The 22,662-nt window shown below is 43.6% G+C and overlaps 1 protein-coding gene across 1 annotated transcript in view; it reads left to right on the top strand.

Moving 5' to 3' along the window:
- The window catches only part of LOC133022050 (diacylglycerol kinase beta), a 60,516-nt gene extending 45,495 nt beyond the window's left edge, over positions 1–15,021 (top strand). The window contains exons 22-26 of the mRNA XM_061089065.1: positions 824–914; positions 2,542–2,743; positions 12,423–12,543; positions 13,999–14,059; positions 14,932–15,021. Coding sequence (XP_060945048.1) covers positions 824–914; positions 2,542–2,743; positions 12,423–12,543; positions 13,999–14,059; positions 14,932–15,021 — 565 coding nt within the window. The remainder of the gene's footprint in view (positions 1–823; positions 915–2,541; positions 2,744–12,422; positions 12,544–13,998; positions 14,060–14,931) is intronic.
- Positions 15,022–22,662: the final 7,641 nt, after the last annotated feature.

Raw genomic sequence — 22,662 nt, 5'->3', positions numbered from 1 at the left:
AGCTGTTTTTAAAGACCTGGTTGTTCTTTGTCCTGGTTTATTTTATAAAGTGAGAAGAATCAGATCTGGAGCTCGGTCCCTTGAGGTCGTGTTTAGATGCTTCATGTCCTCTTCTTGTTCTCGGAGCCCTGCTGGCTCACAACCTTGGGTTTGGTGCGCCCACATTACACAGGGCTGTTGTGTCAATAGCTGTGTGTTGTCACTATCAGCAGCACGTCCACACGCCAGAGAACCCGCGGTCATATCATGGAATACTGTCATTTCCAGAGGAGCGTGTGAAGGATGTCATGTGACCGGCGTGAACATCGCAGGTTGGAAATCAGCCTCCAACTTCTCGCCTCCGGATGTCAACAGAGCTGCATCAGGTGACCTCTGATGATCCAGCTACAGGGCCCAGATGTTGCTCTCAGTCCTGTGGGCTGGATGGTCACAGTAACACACACCTTGACCTCATGGTCTCCACCAGCCCCACCCTGGGCCCAGCTCGAGGTGGCGTTCTCATCTCCTGTCGTGAGCGTGTGCAGAGACGAGTGGCTTTGATGAAAACAGCAGAGAGGCAGTTTGACGCTGGGGTTAAAGTTCTGAGGCTCAGTATCAAGCTCCTGATGTTCTGTGAAGCCCGTGGTTCCACTGTAAAGCGTCCGGCTGCCTCAGTGGAGCTTTGACCTCCGTGATCACATGGCCGCAGAATGTGAGATGACTCGCGGCACCGGACAGTTTCAATATGTGTCCGCTGCACCCGATGCAAATCAGGCCGGAGTCTCTCCATGAAAATATGTGTGTTCATGTAAAAAAGAAGCCGCGTGTCGTGTGTGTCCCTCAGGATGAAGAACAAGCTGTGGTACTTTGAGTTCGGCACCACCGAGACCATCTCTGCCACCTGCAAGAAGCTGAACGAGGGCATAGAAGTGGAGGTGAGTCGATAACTGGTGGTTACACAAAACCAGCTGTTGTTGTAAATATCCTTAAATACTCCAGATACACTTTGTTAGATCACAAACAACAACATCTGCACACTTTGCTTTCCTGTCTCGTTCTCTCTGACAGGCTTGTTTCTTCTTTCATTGTTTTTATAAAAGATAAACTTTACTGCGGCGGTTCTATTCATAGCACATCATCAGATTAATGCTCCTTAAAGTCACTTAGTGCCTGATTCTGTCAGATTGTGTTACCTGACTGCGTGAAGCCCAGCAGGACGTCAGAGACACAAACACAAACAAGCTCCGTCCCTTCGTTCTCATGCGTTTAGAACAATTCAATAAAACCAGTTAGATCAACGTGGGAAAGTTACTTATGTTCACAGAGAAATAATCCCGATGTTTTAATTCATTTAAGTAAATCTATGTGACAACACATCTTACTCACACAGCTCGACTACGTTATTAAAGGTTGAGGCTGCTCTTCACTTTGAATCTGCTGGTCCTGGACCTGTTCCACTTTCTCACTTTCTCACCCTGTGTTTCACACTTGGCTCCAAAAATGTTCTTCTACCGGAGATTTAACTGTTTTTACAGCAGCAGGAAGATGAACTGGTTTCAGGTGAAGTAAGTAACTTGGTACATTTTATTTATGAAGCACCTTTTAAAACCAAAGTTACAAGGTGCTATAAGAACCAATCATTTAAATAAAAACAGGAAATAAACCAACAACAACAGAAGAATAAAAACTAAACTGTAAAGTTGTCCAGTCGTCTCATCTGGAAATCATCTGTTTTCGCTTTCGTTCACATGTCAAAATGGCGTCACCCTTCTTGCAGTAGCTCCTCCCATAACTACTGATGTCACTGGTTTCGTGGTCGCGTGGAAACAAATGCACACGGTCGGTTGTAGATAACGCACAAGAACTTATTTAATGGAAAATAGAACAATCTTCAATTCGAAGAAGCGATATTTCTATAAATACTGAAAACGTGCTTCAAAAACATTAGCGTTGTTGTGTGTCTTCTCTCGTTTGTGTATTTGATTGTCTCCATGTCTCATGCTCCACATGTGTTACATGTTATTATCCACTTTACTCTTCTTGCTTCCTCTTCGTGTGCGATCGGTAAAGTCCAGTGTGTTTGTGGTTGTTGTGTGACTCAGCTCTCTGTGAGTCACAGTGGTGTGTTGTTGAAGTTCTCTGGTGTGTTTAAATGATTTGTCGAATCCAGATGAGGCGAAACGCAGTGTAACTCAGAGGCGAGCCAGCAGCGGCAGATGGTGTTTCTTTATATCTGTTCATTTTTATTCACCATGTGCAGATATCTGCAGACTTACTGTGTTTTTATGGCCGTTAATAAAGACGGAGCTGCACACTTGGCTCCTGTACGAGTGATGCATCAGGACAAAGTAAATCTAGGACTCATAAACAAATCAGTGGTGCACAAAGTGGCTCAAACTGTGATACAACACAAACACAAACACAAACACAAACACACACACACAACAAAGAGCCCCTGGGGCAAACTGTGTCGTCTCACATCAACATCAACTTATAAATCATGACTTCATTACCCTTCAAAGATCAATCCTCGCTCCTTGTGTCCTCTCACTTCCTGCTCAGTGCGACGGGATCATCCTGGACCTCAGCAACACCTCCTTAGAGGGCATCGCCGTGCTCAACATTCCCAGCATGCACGGCGGCTCCAACCTGTGGGGCGAGACGAAGAAGAGGAGGCACTACAACCGCATGAGCAAGAAGGTTCCTGAGCGGACGCCGTCCAGCACCGTCACCGACGCCAAGGAGCTGAAGTTCTGCATGCAAGGTGAGTCGGAGCGGAGAATTCAGGAATTCAGTTTCCATAACACCAGTGTGCCGACCAGTAGGTGGCGATAAGGTTTGCATCAAAGATTCGTAACATATCCGAGTTGTTTACCCAAAGCTCAGTTTTATACGTTCACACAGAAACCAGAGTTTTGGGAACTCAACTCGTTGGAAGCTGTAAAAAGTCAAAACTTCAGTAAACTATCCTGTTAGTGTCAAGTCTTGAATCAGCGATGTCAGCGAGTCTAAAGTCCTCAGATTCCTGACTCGTCTGCCTCGGGGTCAAGTCATGTGACCACCTCTGGTCTCCATCATCACATCTGCTCTGATTCTCAGGGCTTCACATTTAAACATCTGTACGTGGCTCTTTAACACACGTGAGCGTTGCAGCTCCGCTCCTGTTGCTCCAGCTGCTTCTTCACAACACTTTGTCCTCATCAGGAATGTCTGATATTTGCAGCAGAGACATTTCAGCAGCGTGTGACGCCAGCAGGTGAACGTGCATGTTCACGGTTTATCTGCTGCTTCTGTTCATGTAAAGGTCAGTTCTCCTCTGCTGCTGGGTAATTTCTCCTCTGGAGCCTCGCGTCTGAAATAAATAACTACAAGTCAGATATATGAAAATATATCACATCATTTATCTGCACGTTTTCAACATTAAAGTTTGACTGACAAAGACATTTACCAGAGTCTAAACTTCTTCATCAGGGACCAATTATAATGAATCACGGGTGCTGGGTATTAAAAGTATTTTAACTTTTGTTTGCAGATAGACGAGTTATAAATCTATAAAACTGTGTCCAGATATCGGGATCTTATCAATCCACTTCCATTGACATCAAAAAATTGAAGTTGCCGTTATTTATACTCTTAAATAAACTCTTTAGTTTTTACCTGTGTGAAGAATCTGCAGCTGTTTCACCAACAGTGTAAAATCAGCAGCTCTCTACTCTCACCGAGGTTTCCTAAATTCAACCCGACTTCAGTGTCTTTCTCTTCCGCTCTACATCTGCGCTGATTGAACAGAAACTAGTTTCCATGGAGATCTCAGGGTTAGAGGCTGGAGAAAAGACAGACGCAGGAGGAGACGGACGCAGAGAGAGAAATTATTCTGCAGGAGGAAACAATGATGAGTCAAATCAGTCGCTGTGAGTTGTGATGAAGCGCTGCACCTCTGTACCGATGAGTTTAATCATGAAACTGTCATGTGACGCAGTTTCAGGTAAATCCTCCAAAGGGAATTCTTCACATCTGAAGTCCTCATGGGTCTGTTCCCTCAGATTCCACCTACAGGAGCAGATTTAGTCATAATAATAATCACACAGTTAAGGTTTATAAATAAAGGAAACTTATTGGTTTCAAAGGGAAAATAACATGCGTCTCCTTCGTGAAAATCCTGGACTTTAATCTTGAATTCAGTCAAAGCTAATTTTCTCATTGTGTTACTTGTGTGAGTTTGGCCACTGGATCATTTGTGTTTAATCGCACAAGTGATGCAACCTGCGAGTATCTGGCTGTTCTCTTCCATCCCCGTCTCCTTCAGGCACGAGTCAGAATCAGAATCAGAATTCTTTTTATTGCCACGTATATTTGCATGTATTGGAAATTGCCATGGTGTGGTTGGTGCACTGTACATAAAAACAAAACAACAATATATACAGTAAGACAATATATACAGTAACAAACAATAAGTTATGGAAGAAACAATAAGTTATGGAAGAAACAAAAAGTTATGGACCTGAAACTCTTCCATTTCCTCCTCTAATCTAAACCCACAACTGTAGTAATTCGTGAAAGTTGTGTCTATTTGATGTCTTTACATTGACTTTGTGTATAATCCCAGTGCATGACAATCAGCCTTGTGTTTGTGTGTCTCTCCCCCAGCACTGCAGAGTGTGTAGTCAGGTTGTGCATGTTCCAAGTGCACGTGCACGTCCAAAGAATAAAACCAGATTCTTAATATTTCAACAAAATGTCCTGTATCAGATTCTGTCAGATTCTAAATAACAGTGGAGTATTAGTGTAAACGTGTAAACGACTGGATTCAAACCCTTTTCCATCTAAATAATATTTGTGTGTGACTCAATCCACATGTTACATGTTTGAACGTGTGTGTGATGGAATCTCTCTCCAAACATTTTGTCCCTCTGGATTCAAGCCTGATTCAATTAGCTCCTCCTGCTAATGCTATTTGGAAACAGGACTGGAGACACTGTGCTAGGTATGCATTTCTGTGTGTGTGTGTGTGTGTGTGTGTGTGTGTGTGTGTACCAGCGTGCCTGCATGTTTATCACACAGCTAATTGTTTGTGGCAGTTTGGTTCTCTGGCACAATGAACTAAAGCTTTTAAATCCATTTGCTGCAGATAATGCAATCAGCCAGGTTCACCCGGAGAGAGTGAAAGAAGCCTCGGGCGCTGGTGACCTCAGCGCTTCAGTCCTGTGACTCACTGCGGCTCTGCTCTGGTTTGTGTTCTGCACGGACACAAACCACAGCTGACACACAGAGACAGTCCAGTTTCACTCAGGACTCTAACACAATCACTTGTGTCATTGCAATTTACTGATACCTGCTTTAAACAACTGGAGGAAAGAAGCTCCCGTCAATCTGCTGCGAACACGCCGAGGCCGAGGGAGGTTTGGGTTGGAACAGGAAATGTGCTGTAGTCTGTTTGTGTGTGTGTGTGTGTGTGTGCGTGTTGTTGGGTTTTACTGGTAATTTAATAATTCACTCCAGTGGAAGGTTAAGAGCAGAGGATGCAGCGCCTTGTTAAACCCTATGATACAATTTGTGAATATGGGCCATACAAATAACATTTGATTGATTGATTGACAGTTTCAGACATTTGATGTCATGTGTCAACTAACAAATCTAATAATAATATAATAAAGTTAAAGTTCTTCACAAAGAGGACAAATAATAACAGGAAAACGAAATAGTCTTTGTGGAATAATTATATCAAATTTAGTATAATACAATATTGGGTATTGTTTAATACATTATACTTTGTAAAGTGTCTTTGAGTTTCCTTGAAAAGTACTTTACAAAAGATATTGTTATTATTTTTAATCCGATAGCATCAAATGAAGTAAAACAAAATGTAAAACCAAAAATGCAAATAAAATATAAGTTAGGACAATAGGACAAAAGGATGAAACCAGTTCTCTGAAGCAACGAGCTGGTGACAAACTCTTAACATCAGTGATTTCTTAATTCTGTGCCGTGCTTCCTCCTGACTCACCGTGTCCCTGCTGCTCTGACGTCATCCTGTAAATTGCATTCGCTAAATGGGACAAAAACAAAATCTAGCAGTGGATAACTAGAGGGGGGGGGGGGGGGGGGTCGTCTCCAGTTGTGCTCCAGTTGAGTCGGGGGTGCAGAGGAAGCCGGGCGAGGGAACGACGAGGGCGCTGACAGGTTTGATGCTCGAGGCCCCGGTGTCACCCGGCTCCTCCTCCTGTGTTATCTGGGAGCCATCGCCCCCCCCGCCCCCCCCCGGTGATTTCCTCCCTGCTCCTGGATCAGATTTCCTCAGCTTCCTCCGGTGAATGTCGCTGGAAAGGAAGCACAGAAATAAAGTGGATGCAGCTCTGTGCTCCAGGGACAGAGACCAGGGGACAAGTGACTCGTTCTGTCGACACTGGGACGAAAGGATCAAATAAATTATATCTGTTGTTTACTATTTACTTTTATTTTCTGATTTGGACAAATTCCTCGTATGGTATGATCCATATTTCCTGGGAACAGAACTGGCCTCAGTTTATAAACCGTGGATGTGGATGAACGACATGACGCTGACCCAAAGTGAAGCCATACATCTGTTTCGCCCCTGGTGGTTGGTTGCGGTACAGTTCATGAACCCTGCCTCCTCCATGTTAGTAGACCGGGCTTGGACCAGAGATCTGAGTTCTTATCACACTGATGAATGTTCAAGTGTCTGCATCAAGGTTTTAATGAGTAAATTGATGATATAAAAACCGAGTCAAACGTCGCAACTGATTCCTGAGACTGACGTCCGATTGTTTGAGGACGTTTTCTTTTCCCTCTTAGTTTATTATTGTTTGTGTTGTTTGTTTGTGAGCATGGTAACGCAAAAATTACTCGATCACCATGAAACTTGGTGGACGGATGAAATATGATTCAGGGAAGACGCCATTGAGTTTACAACTTCATGAAAATTTGCGTTTTCCATCCAAATAGTAGAGGAAAAGAAATAGAAAAAGAGACCAGATCATGGATCTTGATGAAACAAATCTGGTTTGTCTAGAGGACTGATGTTTATGCGTGTGTGTTGGTGCAGATCAAAATAAAAATGTGGATCTACATTAATTTAAATATGGTTTTATAAGTTGACTGTTGGGCGGAGACCGAGTGACTCTCTAGTTTAGAAAGTAATTCAACCTGTTTTAAATTCAGTATTCGTGAGTTCATCTCTTTATCATAATTCTGCCGAAGAATTCAGATTGTGAATCTCGTCTGAATGAAGTGGAGGATTCTGTTGTGGACGCGTCTGGGCAGGAAACCTGTGAAAGACAAACTCTGGGTAAACTCCGTGGCTGATTCTCCCGGTTCTACCTGCAGGTCACGCCTGACACCGGCTTAAACATAACATGACCCCTCCTGCTCTGTGTCTGACCCCTGGACGCCCCTGAGTGATGGAGCAGTGGTTCAGCGGCTGTAGATTCTCAGTAAACAGTCGATTTATCTTATTAAACCACAACGTCTTTGTTTCAGTTTGTTTGAAAGAAGCTTCGTCAGCTGTTCGCTTGTTTCTGGTCCTGATGGTGAATCAGTGCTCGTCCAGTTTTAGAGTGTTTTTAAAAAACTAGTTCTGTACCCCCCCCTCGTGACTCACTGTTGTCCGACACCTTCCACCCGAGGCTCCCCCCCCCACCAGCTACTTCCCCTCACCTCACCCTGGCTCCTCAGCCCCCCCCCCCCCCCCTCCCGACCTCCCCAACAACAGGCTGTGACACACCAAGACGCAGGCTATTTTTAGACGGATCACACTGTGAGTCTGCATATTGTTTTCTTCTCACACACCAGAAAACAGCCGACTGTAATTATTTTTGATCCCCCTCCTCCTCTTCCTCCTCCTCCTCTTCCTCCGTGGATGGAAATAGTCCTGGTCCCGAGCTGTGGACGGTGGGAGAGTGGACGACCTTCCAGTGACACATTGACTCTTGAGTTAATGAATGGCGGCTCGTTAAGAGGCCGGTCGCTCTGAATGGAAACGATGACGCGGGCGTTTCACTTTAATCATCTTTAAAAACGATAGGAGAAATGTTCTTTCCCATGGTTCTTTCCTCCCGAGCGGACGACAGAACCCCGAGCGTCCGTGCCGTGGGTTTGATTTCCTCCGGCATCACAGAAGCATCAGGTTCTTTGTCCGAAGGCCAAGTGCTCTCCCCCCGCACCTTCACCTCCGTCAGGGCTAGAGAGGTGGAGCTGCAGTTCCTCTTGACCATCTGCCATGACACTTACCCCCCCGTGACAATAACAGGCCGGCGATCAGGGGGGGGGGTGGGGGGGGATGGGGGTGGATGGTGCGAGTGGGCGGAGGAAGGATGCAGAAATATTCCTGCTGGTAATTATAGCCCGACACCTCGAGCTGATGCACAATGAGAGCTGCAGCTTTTCCTCGGGGGGATTTGAAAATTCTTCTTTCAGTTTCTAATTGAAGGGTTGTTATAAATAACTCGTCACTGGATTTAGAAACGTAAAGAAATAGACAAGGAATGGTTTTGTTATCGTCAAGTATTGTCAGTTATTATGAGCCATAGAGATCCATGGTGCTGGTTGTGGGACACGATTCCTCATAAGGACGATTTGATTTTGTCTTTGTCCCCAAAGTTCCCGACGTGTCTTTGATCTATGATCAGTTTGAATAATGTTTGCTGAGCACTAATGTTTACTGAGCTATGGGAGGAAATGACCTGAAACTGGGACCAGACCTGAACTGAACTGGTTTCATCCCTGAGTCCAGATCCTTCCACCAGGTTACGTGTGAAACCGTCCAGGATATTTTACATAATCCTTATAAATTACAAACAAACAACCAGAGAGGGGAACATCAACTCCTGAATGAAAAACAAATATCTCAGGATGAAAAAAGAGGAGCCTCACATGTTCTCTGAGAGCTTTTGGTGTTAAGAGCCGATTAATAAATCCAGAATCAAAGCTTTAGAAGAATTGGTTTGACATAATTCTTTCTTGTTTTGTGTTGACCAACAATTCAAACGCACAGTTTAGTTAAATCTCCATATTTTTCTGTATTTTTAAAAAACCTGGCTGTATGGTCCTCATTTTTTATTTCCAACATATATCAACAGACCATTTATCTCTATTCAAGTGACCTTTTCTGGAAAATAAATGATCTATAATATTCAAAGTATTTCAAGGATTATAAATAAACAACATTCAAAGAGAAATCAACACTAAACACACAACAGAAACTGACCCAAGACATTTACAGAGATAGAATTATGATTGATGTCTAAATCAAATCAGAACAGAGACAAAGAAAAGGATATAAGTAAATGAATAAAAACAGAATATATATATATGTATGCCTCCTTTATTTTCAAAAGTGCTCTGTAAATACTTTATCATATTATTATACATCCTGTACTTCAGCTTATCAGATGTTAACATGATATGAAGAAATACTTTATGATTTACTGTATAGAACGTGATAAAGATATAATGAATGATCTCTGCCTGCACAGCTGCAGAGAAAGTAGTGCAGCACAGCGGCATAACGGCTCTCGCTTGGCAAAGCAATGCCATCCCATCCCAGAATGCAGTGCGGCTGCGTTATGTAAGAGGCTGTTCTATTCTATTCTTAGCTCTACCACGGTGAGAAGCAACTGTGCCGGTTGCCTGAGAGTCAGAAGGCGCAGTGATCTGATGAGGCGGGGACGGTCGGCGAGGTGAGAAGCGGCACAGTGGGCTCCTCCGCCATCAGGCTCCACTCCGGGACACGGGCAGGACGCCATGCCCATATTTGGTGCTCGGAGGAAGTACTGGTGGATGAGTGGGAGTGCAAAGGAGGAGGGGATTATATATTTGATAGTACGACATGAGGCCTTCACAGAAAGAATGTTTACAAAATCCCAAAATACACAGAAAACACCTAAAATAGACGTCCTGTTCCTCAGCGTGTGAGGACGGCCTCCATCTTTACATCAGCTTTCCTTCTTCATGCCCATCTGTCATGTGTCATCGCCATTGTGTCGGCCGCCCTCGTGGTTGATCCCGGTCTCCAACTGTTTCAGATTCTTCTTAATTGCTGCCCAAATGTCCTGGAAAGCTCTGCGGAGGCAGATGTGCATATGTTGAACAGTCGCTGTCCCAGTCTGACGCAGGGTCATGTGATCGGGATTTAAAACGGCCTTTTAGGACACTGGGATCAAGTCCTGAGTACTTCCTTTTCTGGGAATTCTGTGTTTCTAGGAATCTGTTAATTCTAAATGTACAAAAATAAACATTTGACAGATTGATTACAGTGCTTTGAAACCAAAATAAAGAAACAATCCAGAATCCAGAGTTTGATAGTAACGATGTGGTGAAAGATGTATCTGATGGGAATATAGGAATAAGCTTGACATCACAATATCAAACATTAACATGTTTTATTTATATCCACATTTTCATGTCGTGGAGCAGAGAGAACATTTCATTTTATTTCTGTTCTCATCAATTTCCCTCGAGCGTTTAATTCTAACAGAAGTGAAGCGAAGACTTTGACTCTTTTTTAAATGTTTGTTCCTTCTCCGACGTTTCCTTTGAATTGTCGTCTGAAATATTAAAGAGTTCCAGTGACTTAAAGTTGTTCCTTTAAAAACCTTGATCATCTCTGTCACCAGGCACGAAATGGCAGCTTCTTCACTAACATGCTCGTTCAGGCTCCACACAAACAGTTTTAAACAAGTGAACCAACACAGGCTGTTCAACATATGTAAGAAATTATGTTTTCCCAGCTGCTGCACAGAGATTTATTTTCACCACAGATGAAGGGAATTTCCATATGTACATCTGCACCACACACACAGGAGAAGAAGACGTTAACATCGAGGTTCGAGAGCTCTTGACAAAAGATGAGCTGTTGACCAAAACACGATTTCAATGCTGCTCTCTCTTTTCACCTGTTGTTCCTCGGTCGGAACAACCACCTGCAGACGAGTGTTTTCAGGTTCGATAATATGGATATGAAATATTTCTGATGCGCTGATATGGATTGAGATAGTTTTTGTTTTAAAACCCTGAAGCGCCAGTGAGCTGGTGGCCTCAGAATCACCCGATGACCCCGAGTTCATCACAGAGTTCATCACCGGGTTGATGCATCAGAAACTCTTCACCCGTCACATTGTTTGCATTCTTTTGTTTTTCTTTACTTCTGAACCTGAGTCGTCCTGAGGCTCGTGTTGCATCAGCTCTTTCCTGTTTGCTGCTTCCAACAACAACAATACTTTTATTCTATTGTATTTTGTCTTGCATTAATGATCTGAAGACGTAATTATAGTTTTCAACTGCAGGATGATTTATATCCTACAAATAAAAACTGGACACAGAAACGTGGAGAGCACAAAAAACACATAAAGTAACAACAAAATATAGAAGAGGAGATTAAATTCATATATACACACAACAACAAATAGTGAGATTAGACAGAGAAAAAACAAATAATCCACAAATACATGGAGGAGTCCGATAGGTCTGTTCTACTCGATAATCTCCCAATAATCAGATTAAACAGAATAATAACAACATTCAGAGGAACACAAACTAAACAAAGAATAAAGGCATTTAAAATAACTCCATCGCTGTCAAAATAAAAGCTCCTCTCATCCACACTGGTCCCAGTCGCCCGACAGGCTGAGGTTAATTAGCCGGGTTATTGCCTCAGGCTCATTTGTCGGAGTACGAGATGGATTCTGCTGCGGCGCCTCTCAAATGATCAAACTGGCTGTGAAGACGAAACGTTTCTCAGGTGTCCACTAATCATTCCTTTCACAGAGCATTTGTAAAAACCTGTGAAGTTTCAGGGGCGGAAGACAAACGCACAATTCTGTCAGCTCATGATTTCACTCATGAGCTGAAATGTGTTGAAAAGGAAATGTTGGTAAATGTCGACCGTTAAACACCAGTGAGCTTTTTAAACAGGTTTTATTCTCTTATTTGTTCATCCTGTGATGTTAAGGTTAAAAATAAATACAGTTTTATATAGTTTTAAATACAATGAAGAATTGATTTCCCATTTTTAATCCTGTGTCTCAGAGTTAATTGTTAATTTATCTCTCTCAATATCATAGTATGTTAGTTTCAATTGTTTGTCGACTCTTCCTGTGCTCAGGGGCGTGTGCTCATTCTCATCCAATCAGAAAGCTTCTGTCAGGGGGCGGTGGAGACCAAACTCGGAGCTAGAAGAGGGTGGACATGCAGACAAGAGTCCAAATGAATTCTAATTCTGCTCTGTAACTTCTGGATGTGGAAATAAGTGAAGTGTTGCAAAAACAATGACTTTCTGCAGGTTTACAACATAGTTCAGGTCTTTTTTTGTTGTGTCTTAAGTTCCTGAAATGTGTGTGAACGTGTATGTAATAAAAATATCTTTTCTTATAACTTCCTCTGTTTCTCCGTCTCTAACACAAACTCTCTCTGGAACCTTCTCCCTCCAGACTTCAGCGACCAGCTGCTGGAGGTGGTCGGCCTGGAGGGGGCGATCGAGATGGGACAGATCTACACGGGCCTGAAGAGCGCCGGACGCCGACTGGCTCAGTGCGCCAGCGTCACCATCAGGTCAGACCCCCCCCCCCCCCCCTCGTCTTCTCCGCCCTCTGGTCGACCAACTGGAACAATTCGAATCCACCTCTCGATACATGCGTGATCAAAAATGTATTTTCTTCTGAGTGTTTTTGTGCATCTGAAGCCGAGAGTCCCTGCAGGAGCCGAACAACAACATGCATGTAGCTCGTCAATTATAGATCTCAACTTCATGCTTCAGCAAACGCATCAGAGGACTGACTCACAGAACCAGAGAGGATCCATGTGCAGGATCCATGAAAACGCAGGATTCCTTGAGCTCAGCGGCAAACAAATTAATTCTTATATCTCCTTTGTTTTTATACCAACGAGCAAAAACCTTCACGTGGAAAGAATCTTGATTTTTGCTGTCGCTGCTGTTTGTGAAGGCGAATTCATAGTTTACCAGTCCGTTAGTCCTGGTGACGTAGATGTCGTCATGTATCTACGTCACCAGGGTTACGCGCTGACCCCTGACGTCCAAGTACAGCCGAAAATATTCCAAACATTAATGTTTCGCGTATTTGGAGACAGAATCTTCACGTGGCGATCAGTGGATGTCGCTGTGGTACAAATAATGTACATTTCAAGCTAAAACAATAATCGATAGAAAGAATAAAATCAAAATTCCGACAAGATAAAAAGGGGGGAAAAGATAAAACTAGAGAATCATTCCTCCATCAGTGATTGGCCACTTTATCCTCATATCACTTCATCATACAGACCACGAACACAAATCTTCTGCTGCAGTTTAATTCTCAGACTTCTTGCTCCTTCTGCGTTTCTTATTCAAACAGACGTGTTTGTGTTGCTGTGACCGGCCCATTAGAACTCTCACATTATGTCGGTCACTGTCCTGTCGAGGGGACGTTTACACTCGTGCAGACGAGCGCTCCTCCTCATGGTTTCCTCCAGCCGAACTGAGAGAGCATTCATCACAGAGTCATTCTCCCACACAGTGTTTCTGTAGCCGCAGAGCCACGCAGGGAAGTCTTAAACCAACTCTGACTCTGTGTGTGTGTGTGAGTGTGTGTGTGTGTGTGTGTGTGTGTGTGTGTGTGTGTGTGTGTGTGTGTGTGTGTGTGTGTGTGTGTGTGTGTGTGTGTGTGTGTGTGTGTGTGTGTGTGTGTGTGTGTGTGTGTGTGTGTGTGTGTGTGTGTGTGTGTGTGTGTGTGTGTGTGTGTGTGTGTGTGTGTACAGTGGCTCTGTGAGTTTAAAGGAGGGGCGGGGGGGCTGTCTGGGAATGGCTCTCCTCATGGGAACAAAGGGTGCAGTGTGTGACCCTGTCCTGGGACAGTGTGAACAGGCCTCTCGTGCCTCGGAGGTGTGTGTGATCTGACCTTCACAACCTCCCCTCTCTCTCTCTCTCTCTCCCTCCCTTCCTCCCTCTCTCTGCCTCCCCCACACCCCCCTCCTCTCTCTCTCTCTCTCTCTCTCCCTCCCTCTCCGCAGGACGTCCCGGCGGCTGCCCATGCAGATTGATGGCGAGCCCTGGATGCAGCCGCCCTGCACGGTGAGGCTGAACTCCACCACTGCAGCGTTTTCAAATCACAACAGAACCGAATAGAAAATGTCGTCCTGAGGCTTTAGTATTGAGTGAACAAATTCAGATCAGTTTTGGAAAAGCACAACATTCCTTTTAGAGACGCTACGTGTCAAAGGTCTGCTACTCCTGTGTCAGCTTGAAAGCTTTGTGGCAGCGTTTTAATCTGAAGGAGCCGAAAAACTGCGTAGACATGTTTTACTAGGGTTCATGACCCATCTGTTAACATGGAGGAGGCAGGATTTAGGTGTTATACTGCAGCCAGCCACCAGGTTGGGATCGAGATGCTTCGGGAGCCGTCGTGTCGTCCATCTTTCTTTCCAGTCTGTGCTGAACACCACGTTGTGTCTCGATGTTTTTAGAGTTTTCACATCAGCCCCGAGCCTCTCTCTCTAAATGCACATCTGCATTCCTCCTGCCTGACAGATGAAGTCAGCTGCATGTGTCAAACTCAGCTTTTCTCTCAGCTTTCATCCAGTCTTGGCTCATTTCTCTGCTCTTTTGTTCCTCTCCCTCCTCTGCACTCCCCCAGCTTCAACCTCCTACACCGTCAAGCCGTCAGATATCTCAGCCCGGCTGCAGTCTTTAGAATCCACTGTTATTTATCCCTTTCTCCTCAAAGCCTTTCTAACTGTTTTTCATTTTGTCAGAGTAAACCTTCGTGGAGGCGGAGGACACACGGCTCTTTGGTTGTGTTATGTGGGTTATATATTATAAACAAGGTCGCAGCCACTGGTTTTATAACGCTCTGCTGTGAGAAGCCAGGAAGTGATGACATGTCGTCCTGAGAGCAGGTTTCTGTACGAGAGTAATCACATCATCACTCTGTCTGGTTCTTACAGATCAGGATCACACACAAGAACCAGGTTCCCATTCTACTGGGCCCGCCGCAGAAGACGCCGTTCTTCTTCTTCAAGAAACGCCGCGACTAGGACCCGTGCATGCACACGCCGCAAACACACACATTTTGCACACACAAACACACACACAAACACACACACATCAGACGGCTGGTTGGGAATTCAAATTGCAGGAAGTGGAACGTTCCCAAAGTCTGGATGCCAACAGACAACTTGCAACTGAAATGAAAAGACTCCATACACGGCAGCGACCTATTCCTGTGTAACCATCGTCCAGACATGGATTCAACCCCCCCGCCCAGCCATACACCAGTTCTGCACTGCCTGTCGGACACAACCTGGGCCAATGGGATTCCCTCGCCCTCCCTGAAACACCACGAGGAGAGAGAGACTCTGATGAGAGCAGACCTGGATGTTTACAAGGCCGGAGAGTAAATAGAGTGAGTTCAAAACACCTGTCTGAATAATGAAAGAGTGGTTTCTTGTTAGAGCGCTCGCACCAGGGACTGATGACAGAGGAGGGGGGGGGGGGGCCCATCCATTATTGACTCATTTTGTTTGTGGGTTGACGGCACTGGGGCGTAACAGTGGCCTGGAAACATATAGGGGATGATTCTATCCCCTCAGCGTCACTGGCCTACAAAATAAAACACCCTTTAAAACGATATTCACAGACTCTGCAGATGATCTGGACTCCGGAGGAAGTGCCTGTCCAGCCATCGCTTCATAAACTGACCCCGGGTGGAGATTGAAAGTCGAGATTGGAGCTCGTCCCTCAAACTCATTTTGTCCTGCGAGGTTGTTGCTTCGATCGGGACGCGTCCAGTGGGTCAGGGACTGAAATAAATGGGTTTGTATTTACGGCAGCACTGACAGGGGGAACTAAATTTATCCCTCTCCTCCAGTGAAACCCAACGCCTAATTACCGTGTCACACACCGAGTCACAATGTCAAGTGTGCTGTCACAGTGCAGAATCCCAGGGCCTGCCCCGGCTCCATCACCATTTCTTCATCTACCAAATAAAGACGTCACCGAGGAAACGGACCAAACGGGAGGAATCGTGGTTTCATCGCAGAAGCTGGAAGACACTGCTGAGTTCAGTGTTTTATAACGAATGTATCCGTGTCCCCACAAACATGGCAGAGTGTATTCCACAGTGTGTGCAGACAGAGGTTATGTATATTTCTGCGAAGTAGATGTAGCTCAAATATTCTGTACACACAGTTGTGTATATCAATGTTATTAACGTGGATCTTTTAGATCAGAGGGGTTCAGGTCCGTCAGAGACGCTAACGCCTGGAGACAGTTTTCCACTTTGTCTTGTTCGCATTAGATTAGATTTGAATCAATGAGGCTTCGTCTTCTTCTCTGTTTGGTTTAACATGGTTTCTGGGAAAAATTCAAAAACAACAAAATAATCTCAAGTCAGGGTCCAATCACAAGCTTTTAATGACAACATGTGATCTGCATCAGCAACTAATGATTGTTAAATGATAAATAGTTGTACAAAGTCTCAAAAATCCAGTATGTCAGTTATTTTTTTCAAGATATGACTTAAAGTTAGTTCATAAGACATTAGCGATGCTGTGTGGAGCCACAAATGGTTCAAATTAACATATCTGATGCATAAATCTACTACATTTATTATAGAATGGTAGAATTCCTCATTGAGGACATTACACGTTTTGATAAAAATTATATATGAATAAATAATCATATCAGTGCAAAAACCCAGTATCAGTTAGATTTTTTTGTAAACTATGAAAAAAACAAGACATCAATTTTATTTGTAGAACTTAAGTTGACTGAAGACATGTTGATATTCAGAAAATCTATATTTCATGTGACTCGGACGTTTGTGGAAAACTGTCGCCCTGATTGGATAGGATATGTATTAATGTAACAGGGCATTGAGACAGGAATGAGACAGGGTGAGACAGAGTGAGACGGGTGAGACGGGTGAGACAGGTGAGACGGGTGAGACGGGGGTGAGACGCTCTGACGGGACGAACTGAACCTCACTGATATGCAGGGTCGGGCTGCCATGCCTTTACATCCTGATTCCCTTTAAATCCCACTGAGCGGACCCTCTCTCTCCCAGGCTCCATGGAGACACTCGACTCGTCCTCACTCAGGACGGAGTACAGGTTCGATGAAGCCATGAAACACAAGTGGCGTTAATATCAATCTCCTGAAACGCTGAGGGAACATCCTCCTCCTCGTTCTCTACCGCCGGAGCCTGGGCGTCCGAGGCCCCGGTGGTGACAGAGTGCATGTTTACAGTAGCTCTACATTTACTGAACGAATGGTTTTAGAACAGTTCTATATTACCGAGTGTGTATATATTTGTTTATAATATTTTATCTGAAGTTAACTTACATCACCGCATGCCTGCTGAAACAAAAGGAGAGTGAACAAACGGAGAGAGTGTGGATCTGATTACTCTGAAAACTATTCTGAAACTTAAAAAATTCACCGTATCTGATGTGTTTCCGTGTGATTTTTATTCTTTTTTTTGAAATACCACATGAAGTTTTTCTTCCGTTTGTGATTTACTGTCGGATCATACGTGGACACACACACACACACACACACACACACACACACACACACACAGTGAGTTTCCAATGTGTGTCACAGCTGATGTCTCGTGTCCCTAATCAATGACCTCATCAGATAAATGGATCCACTCTCAGATTTACACGACAACAGAGAAACAACAATTGATTGTTAGAAGCTGTTTTAGGATTTTTATGCTTCATTTTATCCAAAAAAAGTTTGCATCATATTCTATCAACACTTTAAAACCAGAGTTGTCCCTTTAGTGTTGTCATGGAGACGGGCTGATGTGATCTCCTGCCACAGAACTGAAGTTACCAAACAAACAGAAGTGATATCTGTGTCTGTGTCCGTCTTCATCTGCAGGTTCCTGAAGCTGAAGGATAAGAACACTGAGGACAGTGGTGAGACTGTGGCTGCTGCTCCGTCACAGATCTCACATTAAATTAGTTTAATCTCCTGAAACTGATTATTTCCTTAATCAGCTGGTCACTGTAGCTCTTAACAAACATCACATTAACAGGATGAAATGGTTAATAAGCTTTTCACTTGGCGTTCGACCAATAGCTCCAACGTTTGTGTTGTTGAACTTTTATTTATGAACAACACAGCAGGAGAATCTCCTCTCAGACGCGTTCAATACACCAAGATAACTGTTTCTTTTTGTTTTGATTTTCATGAACACTCACACACACACACACACACGCACACACACACACACACACACACACACACACACACACACACACACTCACACACACTCACACTCACTTGTGGCTGGCAGGAGAAAATCCTGAGAAAGTCCAGACGCTCTCACTCTGACATCTACTCACTCACAGAATCTCCTGAGGATCTCCAGAGTTCAGTGCAGGTCTTAAAGCAGCGAGAGACAATGATATTACTTATTGATGTCGGCCATAAAAATTATAAACTGCCCCTCGTTCGAATGTTCCTGCCTGAAAATCTCCTGCTTCCTAACTTCACGTGTGAAACTCCAGAAAATGTCCAGACTCAATTTTCTGCACATTTTCCAGAGTTCATGTCTTAAAACAGCTCAAATGTTCGACTTTACTTTAAATCTTATATATCACTGTATAATACTTAATATCAGCAGCACGTTCAGTAATCAACAGAATCACAGTCGTCTGTTTCCATGTGACATCAGACGCGCTCGCTCCACATGTTCATAAAAATCATCAAAGTCACAGATGAGAGTCACGGCTTCGGGGGGGAGGGAACGACTTCTGTGTGTAAACAAGAGGAGAGTTCATCTCATCATTTATAAATCTGTGATGTGAGTCCCCCCCCCTCAGGGTCAGGGGGGTGGGGGGGCTCTCAGCTGACAGAGGGTCAAGGGCAGAACGTCCCAGGGCCTGATTGGATGGAGGATGTTGAGGAATCAATTGTCCCCCCCGCCCTCTGTCTGCTAGCTGATGGACATTTGACCAAATAAACACAAGAGCTCGAATATGAAATGTGTCCCGGCTGTTTTCTTTAACTTTACAAATCAATTATCACAGATTCTAGTGATGTCGGTGATTTTGGATTTTTCTTTATGGTTATGTCGACCACTGAAGTGAAAACAGACTTTCACCAGCGACTAAAATACATTTTACTACAAACTTTGACAGATTTTTTAAAAGTAGTTAAATTAGTTTACTGGCTATTATCAGGTTTTTGTGTTGAAGCATGTGAACAACATCCTATAGATATTATACTGGTTGGAGAACTCGATGGAGAGATTGATTTCTGTTTCCACGGTTCACAGACATGAGACTGAATGAAACTGTCTCTGGATATCAGCCCATGATACACTGGTGCAGATAATGGACTGGAGCAATGAGGTTTGACCATCAACACAAGAAATATCTCGGGTAATAAAAATAAACTAGAGGGATAATCTGTTTCACCACGATAAGGAAAATGAAAGGAAATTCCTGGAGCCGCCTGTTTATCCGGATTCGCTCCAAATTAAGTATTTAAAACAACATCCTCGAAGGAAACTACTGGAAATAGTCCCAATAAAATTTTAAACCAGACGTCCACGGATCCCAGATGACGTGGTTTTCCCTTTGGCTTTTCATGCGTCTCCACCAGCAGGTTGACATTTGCGCTTCTGAGGAAATTATGCAATTAAAGTGTCTCCGCTCCTCATTCCCAACACCAGACTGTCTTCAGAAGAGAGAGAGAGAGCAAAGCCACATCAAGAAGCTTCTCAAACCTCATCTGTTTAAAACTGCATTGGACCTGGTCTGGTTCTATCTGTCTCTGTCTATATCACCTTAAATATGTGAAGCATCCTATGGTCCCTTGAAAGGCGAATATTTTGTTGTTGTTATTATTATTATTCAAATGATCTTTTCCTCTACAGCGACATCGCCTTTCTCTGTTTTACCAACACTTTAGATTCTGCATTTTTACGACTAACCCTTCCCTTTGTGGTCAAACCCCTTCAGAGGACGGATCCAACAGTAGCAGTTGAGTGTTTTTGTGGGAAGACATGGACTCGTAAAGAAACAAAGAGAATGTCAAAGGAGTAGGAGGTTGAATCAAGCAGAGAGAGAACGACAATAAAGGAAAGTCTGGTTATACAACTGAGCGCCTCAGAAGAGTCGGCCCCTGGCGAGGCTTGTTGAGTCCGGCTGCTAAGATAACAAGAAAGGAATTATCTCCCAAAGTGCTATTAATAGCAGGCAAGTCACATCTTGTCCCTCAGCGAGAGCATCCTGCACCCAGAGGCGCTACTTTCCATTTTTCGAAACTCTTTTTGAAATGTGCGTTTTAACAGAAGCTGTGACGGATCCGGACGAGACTCTGAGCTTCACCGTGGTTATCTCTAAAGTCCCGTCCACTGATTGGATGAAGGAATCAACAGAGTTTTATTTTGCCCCTGGAATTTGCTGATGGGGAGTTTTTTCTGTTTTTTGAAGCACTTTTTCACTCAGGTTGGTGGAAAAGCTCAAAGTTCTCAGCAACTCGACAAAACAAAGTCTGTTCAGCATCTTGTCCTGAAGCTTTCAGTCATTAACGACCTCTGAACCTTCTGAAGGGAACTGACCCGTCGAAGTCTGAGGGGAAATGAACAACAAGCAACTTGTACAGACTTTTTCAGATTCAGATTAACTAAAAACAACAACAAATAATAAATGTATTCATTTCATTAGAGGCTAAAATAAGATTTTATTGAAAAGGGGAAATGTACGAGCTACAGTAGTAAAAAATGAGTTGTTAAAATTAACTCCACCTTTAGCAGCTGCAACATTAAAGTTTAATGCGTCAATGATTATGATCCAGTGATAAAATGAAATGGAAAAAAATAAATAGTTCGTACTTTTACTTTTGGAACTTTATGTTTAATTGATGCTGATACTTTAATACTTTTACTTACCTGATATAATTTTATAATATATACTATAATCGTATACAGGCAATGTTTGTAGAAAAGAAGAAACTAGACATTGGCCAGATGAACATTTTTAATGTGGTTTATGAATGAAAAGGGTTTGAATAAAATGTGACTTTTACTTATAACAGTGATTATTTCTACACTGTTTTATTAATTAAGTAAAACCAGAGCTGTGAAGTAACCAAGTACAAATACTCAGTGACTTTACTAATGAAGTAGTAGAATTTCCAAGTATCTGTACTTTACTTTTACTTGTGACATTTCAAAACAAATATCTGAACTATATTATATTTGATAGTAAAACTGTATTAACGTGAAATGAGTCTCAGTTTGTTTTGCAGCCAGAATAGAAAATTACCTTCAGATAGGAACTTTGTACACGTGAGTACATTTCAGAGCTTGTACTTTTCAAACACAAGTACCTGAGTGAAGAATGTGTTGACGTCACAGAGTAAAACATCATCTTCCTTCAGCAGCTTTCTCACCTGAAGAGTGAACAGGTCTTAGGAGCAGGATTAACCCACATCGCTCTCAGCAGGCGAGTCGCTGACCCGCTCGTTAGATCAGCGTCACACTAACCTACCGTGGTCGACTTCCAGGGAACAGGACATTGGCGACTTAAACCTTCGCTCCACCTTCACACACCCACGGTTACCCGGGGAGAGAGAGAGAGGCAGTGTATGTACACAAGCAGCGTGTGGCCCTCTGCGTATGGCAGATTTATTTAAGGAAAGCGTGAGAACAGCAACGCAATGTGCTCGCTCTCCACACGCCTCCAAATGACCACCCACCACATCCGCACCAGCCGAGCGCTGCAGCGTGGGGCCTGCAGGCGGCAGCTTTAGAAACAGTCCGACTGAGACGTGTCCTCTGCTATTTAATGCTTCACACACACACGTACAATTAACTTTGACAGCGTGGATATTTTTGAACAGTCTCACCTCCGCACTGTTCAGAGATAGATCTGCGAGCGGAGGCCGTGAAAGACGAGCTGTTTGCCTTTGGCCTTAGACCTCGGAGACGGCCAAAGACAAACATAGCTGTGTATCCGATGTGGCAGCTCCACGCGTGTTTGTCTGTTCTTACTATTATTGCCCCGGCAGCAGCAGGCTCATAATCTCTGCATCGTGGCTGCAGGGATTTGCCGGGGATTATAGTTTTCATACCAGCTGCTGGAGTTCGCTTTAAACAGAGTGACGTCTGCAGGGATGGGAGTTTGTACCAGAGATTCCCGATTTGGAAACTGCAGGTGATAATGACAAAGGTTATTTATTTATGACCTTTAACCTCTGGCCATCAGCAGCCGCTCCTGTGCACACGTGCATGTGAGTAAACAGGCAGGAATGGTGATGTCTTATTCTCCATCAAATACATAATAACAGTCCCTTTTTCTTATTTTAAAAGAGTGAAAGATTTGTATCACACATTAGATCAGTTTGAGATCCAGCTCCAACATTTAGAACGAGTTTAAAAAGATGAACAACTTAACAACTGTGTTCCTCTATTTAGAGCATGTGGCGTTATATGTGGCGGCGCTAAAGTAAAAGGTCACAGCCTCGATAAAATCACAACAGTTCATTCTCGTGGAAATATGAGTGAGCTCAGCAGATTTCACTGGTACAAGTTTTAAGTAGTAGTACTAATACTACATTGTTAACAACACTCATGTCATCATTAAAAGTCCAGTAGTGAAATTTTACTTATTCTTCTCAGACTATGTTGTTATTATTATTAATAATAAAAGATT

The sequence above is a fragment of the Limanda limanda genome, chromosome 16, assembly GCF_963576545.1.
Source record: "Limanda limanda chromosome 16, fLimLim1.1, whole genome shotgun sequence".
NCBI classification, from domain to species: Eukaryota; Metazoa; Chordata; class Actinopteri; order Pleuronectiformes; family Pleuronectidae; genus Limanda; species Limanda limanda.
Note: the sequence above shows the minus strand (reverse complement) of the source record. Positions and strands in the feature narration are given on the sequence as shown.